Source organism: Sapajus apella, unplaced genomic scaffold, assembly GCF_009761245.1.
Source record: "Sapajus apella isolate SASKATOON/1434 unplaced genomic scaffold, GSC_monkey_1.0 scaffold10, whole genome shotgun sequence".
In the NCBI taxonomy this organism is placed as follows: Eukaryota; Metazoa; Chordata; class Mammalia; order Primates; family Cebidae; genus Sapajus; species Sapajus apella.
Window position 1 is genome coordinate 28,884,077 of NW_022436950.1, and position 15,732 is coordinate 28,899,808.

The window sequence follows — 15,732 nt, forward strand, 5'->3', positions numbered from 1 at the left end:
TTTTATCTAAAATGCTTGCCAAATTTTACTGTATGTCAGCAGTAAATTTGTTTTAATTCAGTGATGTGGTCTCATGCTTATAACATTACATTTCTATACCAAATCCCCAATTATGTTATTACTAATAATTAGTTAATTTTATCCCTCTATTAAAAAAACTGAGGCTACTATAGTATTATTTTTGTTGTTGAGGTGTATATATAATCCTAGTACATCTTTGATATTTAATAAGTGTTGGCATAATTAATTTTGGAAATAGTAACTAAAGATAACGTATACTTTAAACTTTCTCTAGTGTGAGTTCCAATATTAAAGTAATCCCTTAAAAAATTGTAATACTCGTATTTGGATAAAGTAAAGCATTAACGTTTCTTAAGCATGCCTGGTAGAAGTAGACTGACCAGTCATTATTCTGTTTCTACCTTTTGCTATTACTTTAATTATAAGCTATTAAAACAGAAACTGGGTTGCATATATACTTATCTATGTTTATTAAAGTGTATATGCAGTTGTACAAATAAATTGAGAATTTGGATTTGAAAAATTTATAGTGTTTTGGGAAAGGTATCTTACTTCAAGTAGAATTATGAAGCAATGTTGGAAAAGTAGGATTTGGGATCATGTTGTGTCACCAAGAACTCTATTCTGATCAACCCCCTATGACATACTTAATAATAGCTAACATGAATGTACTAGCACTATCTTTAAAGCCATTAGTGGATTTTCTCATCTAATCTTCACCAAAGAAAAAAATTATGTAGGTGATATTGAAATCTCCATGTTACACTTGAGCTAGCTGAGCCTCAGAGAAGTAAAGATCATTCCACTAGCAACTGGAGGAGCAGCAGTTTCTGAATCCAGTCGGCTTGACTTATAACCTCTTTTTCTTTTTCTAAGCTTACTTTTATTTCTACTTTCCAATTTCTTAAGTGAGGATAAAAGTAAATTTAAGCATGAAGTCCATTTAAATTTATTTATAAGAACTTTAATTCAAAATTGCCATGGATAAGCCACAACAGGCCCAGGTCAACAAAGAACTACCTATCTACAAATCTGTAAATTGTCAGAGTGAAATGTCAAGTCATTTATTACATCCCATAATCTGAAGAGAACCAGCAGGTTTTGAGAACAATTTTCACTGATCCTAGGCCCTTGAGTTCTCAAGCTTTGAAGATTGTTAGAACCCTAGGTGCGGTCATGACCTCTCAGTCCCCCCATTTTTCCCCCAGTGAGGGAGGATTCAATTTCTAGGTAGCATAGATAATTTTAATATTAATAATGGAGAGACTTGCTGCCCGACTGTGAAGAGTGAGGTCAGCAAACTATGTCCTGCTTCAAATTTTTCAGAGTTTATCTCAGCTGCAGAGGGCTACATTGCCCCATGACATTCCTGGAATACCCCATGGCCAGTGACTGAGTCAGTCCCAGATAGAAAGCCTCAGGCCCAGTCCAGAAAAGTCTGGGGACAACAGCTTCCTATCCATTTCACCAAAGCTTTATCAAAATTACATCGCAGTTTAGTTCTATGCCCAGTTCAACTTCGTGAAGCTTCATAAAGGTTGATCTCTAATAGATAGCATGCTCCCCAAACATCATCTCAGCATTTGTTTATAGAGAACCTAACTCATGCTAGGCACCTAAGCCAAATGATCAGTCAAAGTCTTTAGGCCAAAGTTAATGTTACCTTCAAGTTGACTGATGTTCAAGAGTGGAGCCCACATGTGAACATTCACTTTATTTGGACAACGAAGCACAAGGTTAGCATGAAACTGCCTAAAATAAAACTCATAAAGAGATTTTTCTGTACTTTCTAAAAAATCTCATGATTGACTTTGAACCAACGTTTAAACTGCGTCTGCAATTAATAACATTATTTTCACCTCTTCGAAATTATGTTTGTAGGTTTTTCTTCTCCCACCACCCACGTAATTATATTCATAAGACATGTAAACAAACCCCAAAGAAATAGGCCAAGGATTGTAGAAAATACAGATATCAAGAAAAAGCCCTAAAGGCCAGTTTCCGCTAACAGTTTGGCATTTATTAGTCTGAAGCCTACAGATATTGTGAATCTAGGAGCCAATCAGTTATAAAATAAGTAGTGAAAAATTATATTCTCTTGTTACTTAATATGAATTTAAAGATTAAAGATTAAATTACTTGTCTCTATGGCCTAATAACACTAAATATTTCTTTTGTTTGTAAATTTATTGGAGGAAGATTCATAATACTGTAGATTTTTCACATATACTATTTAGGACTAAAACAATTTTCCTATGTACTTGTAATTGCTTCATGTTTATTCTCCTAATTTATAATTTTATTTAGTACTCCTTTTTCTAAATTAAACTGAAATTACAAAAATATCTATATGATCTCAATTCTTATATTACTTTTATTGTATATTTATTTATTTATTTTAGATGGAATCTCACTCTCACAGGCTAGAATGCAGTTGTACTATCTCATCTCACTGCAATCTCTGCCTCCCAAATTCAAGCAATTCTCCTGGTTCAGCCTTCCGAGTAGCTGGGATTACAGGCACCCACCACCACACCCAGCTAATTTTGAATTTTTAGGAGAGATGGGATTTCACCACGTTAACCAGGCTGGTCTTGAATTCCTGACCTCAAGTGATCCACCCACCTTGGCCTCCCAAAGTGCTGGGATTATAGGCATGAACCATCGCGCCCAGCCACCCATTCTTATGTTACCTTTAAAATGAGCATTCTAAACTAACGTTTTTATTCTTAATATTTGTAAAGTCTGACAATTCTTTCACAAGTTATAAGTAATTTTTAATGAAAATACACTTTTGTGAAGGGGAGTTACATATAAGTAGAAATTCCAATAAACTCTCAATGGCTATTTGTTGGTTTATCTGCTGTGGATGTTGGTATTACTGTTTCACCGTTGTCATACAATATTTCATTTTTCTAATGATGTTACAAAATAGAATACTGCAAGATGATCTGACATTTCTCTAAACATCTCATCTCTTTAAGGCTTTTAAATTTTCCTCACAATTAAAATTCATTGTAATCCTATGTTTATGGGTCTATTTTCGTTTCTTAGTAAGATGATTGATTAACTTTATGAGACCACAAATAAATGAATATAGTTTTGCATTTTGATCCTCTCAGTTTGAGATTCAGTTTAAAAGGTTAGATGTTTCAAAGCATTTTCCAGAATAAGAATAATGCAACAGCTATTAATGAGAGTCACACAGCTATATTCCTTTTGAAAAAGGTTTGAAAATGTGTCCCTGGTGCTATGCTAGACTGATTTAGAAGGCTTAGTCTTAGGAAGTAACAGTCAAAATTCAAACATAATTTGTAATTTAATCTATAAGAGTTTTTGAAGCAGCCTAGTATTTATCATTATTGTTAGGTTTTCCTTTGCATTCAGTATTATGTTATTAAAAATCATCTACTCATTGTTCAAGTATTGTTTCACAACCCATCAGCTTTCTGAACTAATTCTAAGGATATTGATCCTTTACTTTGAACCCGTTTTCTTTGGATCTTTTATATCAAAATGAAAACAAGTCAAAATGAGACTTTTCTTGCAGCCTGAAATTGCATTAGGCTTTTGTATATGTGGAGCTTACAAGACTATATGAGGAAGAAACATATTGAAACTGAAAACAGCATGTTTTGTTAGAAACACATGACAATATTTTGGTTGAAATGGAAGAAATATATCAACTATAAACAGCATTGCCCTAAAGTGTTCTATTTATAGAATTGCTGACAGCCATATAAAGTGATAATCCTTTCTTATTCATTGATTTAAACAACCTATTCTCAAAATGCGACAAAAAAAGAACAGGAAAGAAAAAAACAAATTTGTGTGGTATTGCGATAATGTTCAGTATGTAATTGGGCTCTCGAGTAAGCAATAAAATAACGGAAGAAATGACTTAGAACATTCTGAAGCCAGGTTAAACAACAACCATGGCATCAGACATATAAGAACAACAACAAAACTTCAAATTAAAAATATCCATCTGTTGTTTGAAGCCTAGTTAAAATTCTAACCAGATTTGCTAATGTGTATTTTGTTTTACATACAAAAATGGACAACCATGTGCCCTTGTTTTAACAGCAGCACTTACCTATCCGTGAAATGGGAAGAACAGAAATGCTTCTTCTCCTGGATATGAGACTCCACCACTACAATGTTCTGGATGTAAAGCCTTAAGCTAATTCAGCAAGAGATTCCATAAAAGGTTTGGAAAAAAAAGAGTCAATAATCCCCTTAGGCTAGTAGTAAAAATGAAAATAATTTACTCTGGGATTGCTGTATTACTGTTGAATAATTTATCTATGTAAATTATTTGTACCTCAGAAAAAGTAGAGGCCCCACATGTTTTTTTTCCATTTCACCAAGGCCTAAAACTATGTAACATACTTGATTACTGGCTTGCCTGATGTTTCTTAGCTATTAATTCACCTTGGTACTCATCCTCTTAATAAGTAAATCTGAACTAAGTGCTGGAAAGTAGAAAGCCTAAAGCCAGAATTTATTTCAGATAATTATTGTGTAGATAATATGGTAAAAAGTTAAAATCTAGTAAATGAAATCTTATTTTTTATTCTTGGAGTTATACTATTAAGATATGGATATTTGAAATTTCGAATTACAGCACAATTTGTCTTTAAAATATTTAATGACACTTTTCTGCAGTTCAAGGCCTAACACTTCAAAATTTGGAAGTACTTAACAGCAGTAATCAATTAGGCCTTACCACATTCTAAGTTAATAGTCTTACAACATTCTAAGTTAATATTAAGTCATTGGCCTTTGGTTAAACATAAGCCAATGTTAGGGGGACAAAATCACAAGGTTAATTTACTTGAGTACTTTCATGTTCTGAACATTTATAAACAGAAGATTCAGATTCGTGAGTTATTTTTATTCTAACAAGGTTTCTTATTGTAAATAAAATACAGCATTTATAAAAATTTCATTATAAAGTATGTTCATAAAGTGTAGGTTTATTAATATGCCCTTACTGAGCATCTGCTATGTGGCAAGTTGTTCAGAATCCTGGAGGAACATACATATCATAAGCTAATTTTTACTGTATGGTGATAAATTAAAATGGCCTTATATTTCATTCTGCATTATAGAAGAAACTTAGTAAAATTCTATAATGATGCAGCAACCTATTGATTAATTTATGAGAACTTCATATTAGTCGATTACCTCCCTATGAAATTTAAAAGATCAATGTATAGCATTTAACAAGTTGAAGAAAATAAAAAAATAAAACAGAGTAGCTTTGAACATATTCTTATAAGTTAAAGTCGTTTAGATCACATGAAGAAAATCAAATGGAAGCTAAAGATCACTAGGGCTGAGGAGCCTAACACCAACTTTGACCTTGGCCCAAGCAGTTTTCTTTGGGCCCCCATCATTGCAAATGCCCTAGAAAGTACAAGTCACATCAAGGGCAGTCAGCGTAGCATAGCGAACTCCTCCTCAAGCCTTGAAGTGAATTCTAGCATGACCATTGGTTGAGAGAGATTGAAAACTTTCTATAGCATCCCTCAATCTTTGGAACAAGTTGAAAATATGAAGAAAATCTAATTGAGATGTAAAGGCAGAGGAATCATCTCCATTTCCATAGCATAAGACCTAATGTCACCTCTAGATCATCAGAAAGTATGGCTAAACATGAGCAAATTGGAATAAGGGAGAGGAAAGCATAGGTCAAGATTAGTGCTAGTCCCTTATGCAGTTCTACAGCCAGAATGCTTAGCTTCTGACCCAGAGCTGGGACTGGAGTATACTGAGTGATGTGCTTAGGATCTAACACTGAGAGGTACATAATGACACGAACAGTGACAGCCTTCTTAAATTTTGCATCCCAAGTACGTCACTCACTTCACCTAGTCTAGGATGTTTGACCTATAGTTTTTTTCAAGGGTTTTATGTCAAGAAGCTCATAATGTCAATGCATTGTTGGTAACAAATAAATGAGTATATATTTTAGAAAATTGAGGATACAAAAATGGATAAAATAAAAATGTGCAAAAGAAAGGCCATCTCCCAATTAGAGAAATATTGCACGCCAGAAATATGTAAGTTGTCCATCAGGCAAATGAATTCTGCAACAGCTCATTTGGTACTGGAACACAATTAATATTTCAAAAATGTAGATTGCATAGATGAAATCCAGTCCTAAAATGTATCTATATACAGTAAAAGTCTAATAAAATAGTTATTCTTAAAAGTGTGCGATAACCCTATCCCCACTCCTACATCTAGTATGTACAGAGGCTCCAATATAATAATGAGTTTTATTTCCTGTGAATGTCTTTAAAGCTATTACAATATAAGTAAATGATTCTAATTGCAGGAGTTTTTATAGTTGCCAATTTCTAATCAAATGACAATAGCTCCTCAAGGCTGAACTAAATAGATACTTCTATATCAAAATTATAAAATCTTACAAAATGAATGCCTTTCAAAAGAAATAATGACTCCCAGGGCTCATTCATATCTGAAGTATCAGAGACAACACTTGGATTGTTAGGTTCCCAGTTTAATTATAACACAGGTCAGCATTGTTCAGAAATGAGTGGATTAATGTTAGAAGCGGTACTTATTGAACACTTTTCTATTCATAGGGAACTTAACCTTTACAATTTAATACGTTTGATTTCCAAATTCATTTGCAAGTAAAAATAAAACTATTTAGTCTTGATGACTTTCCAGGACTTGTGAACTCAGAATTCTTAAGTCTGTAAGTTTCTTGAAATCAGAGAATATCCTCTTATTATCCACTTATTTCTATTTATCATTCTTCCTGTATACTCCCATGGTAGAGGTTGTATGTTAATTAAAGAATAAACGAATGAATGAATGAATGAAATAGGTTATTATGGAGTCTATTCTGCCTTTTGGAACTAAGTTTGCCATACTGAAAAAAAAATTATTTGCTTTGTTTTCTTTGAGTATGATTTATTATAAGAAATATCTTCTTAGAGATATTTAATATAACATAAAGGTGAAAGAATCATTATTATAAATATGTGAGAATTCTTATCAAATATCTTGTCATTGCAACAACTTGCACTCCATAAAAAACATAAGGACTCTTTGATCTAACCCTCTACTAAGTCCTTCTACTATAATGTATAGAATGGAATTTTTTTTAAAAATCCAGTTTTTGCTTTAAAATGTTCAGTTTAATGGTTTAAATTTAAAACTTTAAAGATTTTTAAGAATTGTTCCTGTGTGACAATCATATAATCCTTTGAGTAAATCAGTCATCATTTCCACTATAAAGATGACAAAATTTAGGTTCACAGAATTTGTGACTTGACCAAGATCAAAGCATTAGGAAATGCATAGCAGGGGTTAGAATCCAGATCTTTTTGTGCCCCATCCAGAGTATGTCTCACTATGCTGTTACAACCTGCTGAATGTAATAATGAGCACTGAACATTTTCAGTACTAATGGAAAAAGATTATAGTCTCTAAAACTTTAGCACTTTATATTTGTTGATCATTTGTACCTTTGATATCAACTTTCTTTAAAATATAGAGCACCTTGAAATTCTTTCCTCTTTCCTGTAAGTAAAATATAAATGTGTCGATTGGCAAGGCACTCTATAAATATTAGCCACAGACAAATACCCAGAGAAGGGCCACATAAAATTACAAGTGCATCATTGCTGTCGTCAAAACCACCCTCTCTGTCATCAAAGAGAGAGGAAAAGTGGCCTCTAAATACATTGAAAAAGCAACCCAATTTACAGAGCAATGCTTATAGATGTGACCACAGAGTGTCTTTCACAATCCATTTACCATCTATAACTAGACATAATGCTACTAACCTTTAAAGTGACTCTTCTCAGTGCCCTTCACTGGCCATTATATAACTACATCCTAATGATTTTAACTATCTTTAAAATACGATGTACATCTAAAAATAGTAAATTCTGATATATTTTTCTAAGACAGTCGAGTTTCTAAAGTGAAGGGAGGAAGAAAAGTAGGTAGAGAACTATTTCAAAATAAGTGAGTAATAACACAAGTCCCCTTGTGCTGCTCTATGGAATTTTAATTCACTGTTGTGAAGTTCCAGAGCTTCTATTTTTTGTGCTTGGCATTCCTCCAAAACTCTGGCCAGTAATGATTGAATGTGAGTAATGGCTTTTACACCAAGAAATGATGGCTTAGTCCTCCTACAAATTTGTCATTCTTAGCTGTGCATTGTGACAGGCCCTTGAAACAGATCTGTCACCATGAGCTAGAACTGCTTTCACAGTAATCCATCCACATAATTAGACCATTTTGTTGTGGTTGTGATCGTGGTGGTGATTGTATGGAGCACTCATGGTGATCTTGGAGAATTGGCTTCTAATCTCAATCATATCTATGCCATTTTAAGTAAATACTCAATTTTGCTGTTTCTGGTAACTGATGAAGATGCACCTATCCTTACCTACGTATCTACAGTCTCACAAAGTGAGAAGATATTCCAAGTCACCCAACTTTGATGTATTAGGTGGCGCATATAATCATAGGTGATAATATGATTCATTACTACTGATTTTCTCTGAGCTCATACATGAGTCCCCTTGCGGTATTACTAACAATAAATTCTCATAGTTTGTATCTAGTTGCTATGTCTTTGACGTTAGTATAGACCATTCTCCTTTCCCACTCTTTTGCTATAATTAAACTAAATTCAAGAAAATGTCTGTAACTAGACATAACCTTTAGTGACTGTTCTCAGTCCCCTTCACTGGCCGTTATGTAACTACATCCTAATGATTTTAACTATCTTTAAAATATGATCTGCATCTAAAAAGAGTAAATTCAGATATATTTAAATATGTGGCTATGTAAAAGACATTTTCTTTTCTGGTTTTCTTAATTTAAAATGGTAATATCCTATGCTCCTGTTAGAATCTTCTCAATGGTAAAGACTCAAGTTGTTACAGTACTAAGGCTACTATATGTATTCTCTCCTTTCTCCTGGGAGCTTGAGCTAGTCTCTCTCTCATTCTCCCTCCCATCCCTTACCCTTCTCCCCTCCCCTTGAGTTTCCATATCTCTTCCTTTCCTTTTACGCTCATTCCTTTTCCATTCCTATCCCTGGAGGCCACAAGAATCGATGAGTATTCCTTGGCCTTGCAGGTGTCAGGACCAAAACCCCACTGAATCCTGACTTGAGCAAATGAAGCAACAGAAGCTTAGTCAACTCAGTGAGCAAGCAGAGAATAAGCAGAACACTCTGAACTATGAGATCTTATTTTGACACCAACACACAGAGGTTTTGTTTTGTTTTTCTTTTTCAAATTTTATAGCTTTTACTACTAAAGAAGCAATATATCTAAAGCTAATATGATTACTTAAACTTATATTCACTAAATATTATTTTCATTGGCAACGTTCCTATGGAGTAATTTCAGGCTTCTCTGATAATGAACGTCTTCATAAAGTTGTAGGAAGGGGCAGAGGTTCCTACATGAATTTCATAATTCAATGCTGGGGTAGGAAGAAGGGCAATTAATGTGTCTTTCTTGGGCATGTTCTCTCAGTTATAGATACCTATGAAGGGGCAGAACTATCAGCTGCTATCTGCCTCTATGTATTACTCTGCAAAATGAAAATAATAAATTTGGCCTGTCCAAAAAACAGCTAGAAGGAAAAGGAAAAAGCTAAAGCAGTGTCTACATGATGACCTGCAAATATCAAAACCACATATTTTCTAATTATATTTTAAATATTTTTAAAATGATATTTCAAAAGACAGCTTTTTAGCAATCCCTGTTTACAGAACAGAGCTTAACACACTATATACCATAATGTGCCTCACACACATATGAGCAGCTCCATTTTGAAAATCCAAACTATAAACAATAGTATCTAGGCACAGAATGCTATCTATGAATGAAAATATGTTTCTTTCCCAAGCAGTGTACTTACATTTTACATGTTCACAGGAATTGTCATGATTCTTTATGTTGGGTAAAAATTACTCACAGAAGATAAAAATTAGCATTTGCTAAATCAGTAGGTTCCATAGTAAAGCAAATATTCATAAATTGGCACTTCAGAGCTACATTCAAAATTGCATTTGCTTTGTAAGAAACACCTTGGCTTCACTGCTAAACTATACCCCATACTATTTTTACCAGAAACAATAAATATGGGTATTACCTTGACAGAAAGAAGCCTGATGCCAGGTGTTGAAAATTTCCATTTTTGGGGTGCAGTCACATTGGTAAGGCCAAAACCATTCTTCAGTGTCCTCACCACTTTGCAAGCTGTCAAAATCCTCGTCATTTTGAAGATGATATGTGACTAAAATTAAATGAAATTACATATAATTTATGAGATTTTGTGATAAGACTTTTTAATTAATGTAAAAGAAATCTGGGAGGGCGTGCAGTCAGTGTTTAAGGCTGACTGCTCAGTGATCTTTGAATTTCCATTCATTCTGCCATTAAATGTCTTCAGCCACAGCTCCTCCTTCTCTTAACTCCTCCTCCTGAGGTAACGTCCAGAGATGTTCCATGGGCATGTAACACAAATTGCAACACACCAAATACTACCTTCTCCTGCTAAAATAATGCTAGGGTTGTAGAAAACCTGCTGTCCGTCAGAGGAATTGCTTATGCAGCTGAATGGAATGACTGGACATCGTGGACAACCTTAGGAACATCACTTATCTTAAAGTGCAGCAACTTTCCAAGTTACTGAGGATCACAGGCTTTTGCTTATGTCACATGTGATACCTAATATGCCTCAAAAGAGATTTTGAATTCCCAAAGAAACCTGAACGCTTGCCATTTTCTGCTGAGGTAAAAAGACATGATGAATATGTAAAATTTTCTCCACAAATATACACTAACCTATCTACATTATGTTTTGGGTTAATAGAGTAGTATATTACATTCTTACTATGGCATTGTTCTGTGTTTCAAATTTAAAGCAATCAGTAATATCAAGTAAAACACAACTAGAGCAAAGTTGTTGCATTGTTCTGTGTTTCAAAGTTCAGGCAATCAGTAATATTAAGTAAAATTTGTTAAAACTTCATGAAACAATGACAAACACTGATTTTGATATAAGCACTATTCCTAAGTCAAGTTTTTTTAGTTATTAAAATGTTTTATATAAAAATTTCAAAACTTCAACATTCATGTTTCAACGTGAATGAAAGTGATTCACTTAACCATTCAATCTCATGTTTAACCAGGCTGTTAAGGGACCTCACTGGCTGGCAGATGCACTTGCTTAAGTCATGTGACTATGTAGAACAGGAAGTACTGCAGCATTGTTCTTTGATACTCTTGCAAAGAAGGCCAAGAAATAAAGGCAATAGACTCATTCCTAGGACTTTCCATAACAGAAGAGATGACATAAAATGACATAAAGATTGTAAACTTCAATAACATAGAACCAGTGCTACAGTTGGGGTAAGGATTATTTTTAAAAGAGAAACAAAGTTTAATTTAAATCTTCACTCTTACTTAATGTGTTCACATATAAACATTGTTTGATTTCAAAGTGCTTCATGGCTTTTGGTGATAGAAAGCTAAATAAAATAGTCTCATACTAATGTATATAAATAATTAATAAAATAACTAGTGTCATGGAAGTTGCTGAAATGCAATGGGAAAATAAAGAAAGATCAAGTTCCTTGTGCATGTTCAGTAAAGTTTAAGCATAGAATTATGTTGAGCTGTGTTATGTTGAAGGATGCAAGTTCACCAAGTAGATAAAGGGGGAAGAAAACAGAAGGGATGCCATGGCATGAGTAATAACATAGAGAAATATTTTTGAAAAGCCTAGATGCAGGGTACAGAATGAGAAAATGAACAGGTATTATATCATGGGAGGCTTTGTATGTCTTAAAATGGTCACCCTTCTTCCATAAATAGTCTTCATGGTAGTCATGGAAGTATTTTGAACAAGAAATAAAGGCAAAATTTGTGTTAAAGATCATTGAAAAATGAATTGGAGGAGATGAAAATAGTGAAAGGAAAACTCCCAACCTAAAGAACTGAGGACTGAGAGGCATGAGAAGCAGTACTTAGTGGCTTAGTCCAACGCCAGTTTACACCTTAATCTCACCTCTTGTCTTTTTATTTGTTTGTGTGTGTGTGTGTGTGTGTGTGTGTGTGTGTGTGAGAGAGAGAGAGAGAGAGAGAGAGAGAGGGAGACAGAGAGAGAGAGAATGTATGCATAGTTAGGGTTGTCTTTCCTTAATTTAAAAAATGATATAAACTCAATCCTCATTATGGAAACTTTTTAGGATGCAAAATAAATTTAAATCAGTCACAGTCCCATCATCCCGAGGCACCCATGCAATGAATACTATATTTCCTCCCTTCATCACTTATATTTTAATCAAATATGACAGTGGAAGTACTTAGGAGTCCAGACCTTGACCAAAGAAAAGACATAATCATCATTTATAATAGTTGACCACAAAGCATGATGAATTAAACATGTTTTTCTAGAGAAATGTCAACAATTCTAGGATAGAATTCTCCTACTCTGAAGTCTAGAGAGAAATGTGGGCATGAGAGTTTTAATGGGCTTTCATTTTTATCAGTAAAGGATCCTGGATGCAGATAATAGTATATATTTTGTTTTTGTTTTTTTCTGGTCCATGTTTTTAGTCATCAGAATGAAGGAGGATGCAGAAAATTTGGTTAAATATTCTGAATTAGAGAGATGGAAAATCCATCCCTTGTCATTCCACAATCATCTTGGAGATTGGAGCAACCAATAAATAAAATAGTGGCTAGTTTCATATTTGAGTGTTCAGACTAGACTGAAATCTATAACCAAACTGGAAAAAAATACATTACATTAGTGAAGGGGTTTACATTAGGACAGATCAAAGGAGCTGAGGCTATAACTATTGGTTGGTTGTTAGGGAATGTTAAAGTCAGACATGAAAAAATTTAGTGAAAATATTATACTTTCATGACATATTTTTTTAAAGCATTTTTCTGTTTGGAATGACTTTCTTCTCTAACCATATGTACGCAGTCCTTCTTCATATAAGCTGTCTGCACGCAGCTGAGCAGAGTGACAGGCATGAATGCATGCACACACATCAGGCTGGGGACCCTGTGCACTTGAAACTATATTCTTTGTGAGCCAGGTCATCAAGGGTTTTCTAAACTGATGAGGCAGTCACTGAAAAAAGGAAAATATTTTATATAGATTTAGTCATCTTTTCTATTAATACATTTTAAAAAATAGAAGCATTCAGCCTGTGAAATCCCTCAGGGCACTTTATTTTACGAATTCTTCATTGACATATCTGGTATTGAAAATGTTAAAATATCAAGTACAAGGTTGTGTTTATTTTCACTTGATATTTAAAGAAATTTGGAAATACAGAATAATAGATAACCCACCCTACAAACATAATCTCTTTTAACACTAAAGTATTATCTTCTAGCATTTGTGTCAATGCTCAGGACATAGTTTGAAAACTGTCATCAACTTGCATAATGCTTTTTGGAGGTAATACTATGTTAAAAGTATTTTGATGTTATTACAAAGTTTTTTTAAAACCTTAATTGAAATAGCTACAAAACATTCCATTTTCATTGCTTGCTGCTACAATATAAGTCAATCTTGCCATCTTTGATTAATATTTACAGATTTCTCTCCAAAGAGAGTGTACTCACCTACATATCAGTACAATATATGGGTGTCCCTTTAAAAATGTCCTCACCAACATTAGGTATTATCTTTTATTTTATTTGCTCTGCTGCAAAAGATAGCATTTTGCTTTCATTTCTATTTTAAATCACTCGTGAAGCTGAATATTTCACGGTATGTTTTTAATTGGAACTATTCTTTTATCAACTACTGTTTACATTTTTGTTCCCATTAATTCATTTATATTAATCATTATGAAAACATCTTTAAAGGAAACATAAAGAAACACTGACAGTCTATGTATGTACTGATTTCCAGTATCCTCTTCATTTAGACAGGCCACTGACATAAGCAAGGGAAGACCTGCTACAGATTGAAAAAAAATTAGAACAGGATGTCTTAGAGAATAAAGGCCTCAGGGTTTGAAATGAAGAAAAAATAAGGGTGTTAGTAATTCCTTCTTCAAAGGTACAGAGACTGCCAACTGCCCTCTTGAAGTATGTCTTTCTAAGTAATGAATCAGAAACAACTCTAAGAAGTTGGTGCATTTATCAAAAAGTCTCTAACACAGCAAGCATGCAAGAGATGCTTCTGGAAAATGAACTGAATGAATGGATTCCTGTGTTTTTAATTCCTGCCTGATCAGTGATAATTATTTAAGCAAGAACAAATAAAATTATGTCAGTTAAGAATGAAAGGAAATAAGAATGCTTAGGAGTCATGAAAAAACTGGCAATCAGTAATTCTATAACATCTATTTTTGAAGAGATAAATTAAAGCAAGGAGTAAGGTGTGACTGAAGATCAAACAAGTTCAGAGTAAAAGGAAGTGCAATAACTCCCTAAAGTTCTACTGTTTTGTGTTTAACTAGGAATGTGTGAAAATAGAATGTAAAAAGTGGAAGTAATTAGATTCAGTTCTATGATTTTTATTGGCCTAAGTGTCATAACAAGGAACACAATTTACAAGTAAAGATATAGATGAAGAAGGCATCTCTGAGGGAAAGTGGTGTAGATTGTACCCACATAAAATGCACACACTTTCTCCTGTCACAGAAACAAGGACAAGCTGGTAGGAGGATTCCTCAAAGTTTGTCCAGGAAGAAGACTTAAAGTTATTTGAAAACCTTTCCAATATGTCAAGGATTGATAATGACAATAGACAGATATCAGGTTGTTAGATGATGGGGGTTTAAAATAACCAAATGTTCTTGGAAATCCAATCAAGTAAAACATGTTCATTAAGATCCAATTGGCATTTTGAGGAATAGAAAGTGAGGAAGCAATTATGATGAATATGCTTATCAATCTAACATTTGATAACATAAAGGCTAGACTGATACAAAAGAAGGTGAAAAATGAAGCTGGAAAAGAGCCCTTGTAAAATTGACTTCACATATTAAAGCTCAAGGCACATGTGATTTATTCCAGAATAACAACAACAAAAAAATCTATCATTCATAAGACCCCATTTGCAAACACCTTAAGGAGAACAAGTTAGTACAAGGAGCATATGTTTATAAAGAGTGAATCCTGTCATACTAATCTCTGCTTAAAAAAGACACTACTGCCAGACCAAGTAGACATGTTAGATGTTAACTCAAGAACATGGGAGACTTTATATGCCTTAAAACGGTCAGCCTTCATACACAAATAGTGTTCATGGTAGTCATGGAAGCATTTTGAACAAGAAATAAAGGCAAAATTTATTAGAATGAAATATATATATATATATATTCTAGGACTATATATTCTAGGCCAATGTTATGTGCATACACTTTTGCTAGAGAATGTATATAAATGAGTTATTGCAAATGTAAAAGGACAGAGTGGATTGCCCAGTGAATTAGCCAAGCTTCTTCTATATTTGTGAAATGAGAAGAACAGTGGGAAATGTCTAAGAACGTTGATTCAGAATTCAGTGACTTGAAAATTGAAGACATGCCAAACACAAAGTGCAACCAAAGGGAGATCACATGTAAGTTAGTCCAACAAGAGAAAGAAAAACAAGCAGTAAATAAAAGAAAGTTGTAGAGGATTGATTTATATGGAAATGAGCCAAAAGGCATATATAGCA

The 15,732-nt window shown here is 33.7% G+C and overlaps 1 protein-coding gene across 3 annotated transcripts in view; it reads right to left on the reverse strand.

Moving 5' to 3' along the window:
- The window catches only part of CPS1 (carbamoyl-phosphate synthase 1), a 151,026-nt gene that overhangs the window by 107,520 nt on the left and 27,774 nt on the right, over positions 1-15,732 (reverse strand). For 2 of the 3 annotated variants that reach the window (XM_032278336.1, XM_032278338.1), the window contains exon 2: positions 10,186-10,329. In XM_032278336.1, coding sequence (XP_032134227.1) covers positions 10,186-10,311 — 126 coding nt within the window. In that variant the 5' untranslated portion in view covers positions 10,312-10,329. Of the gene's footprint in view, positions 1-10,185; positions 10,507-15,732 lie in introns of those variants that run through there. The other variant, XM_032278335.1, reaches the window with a different exon arrangement.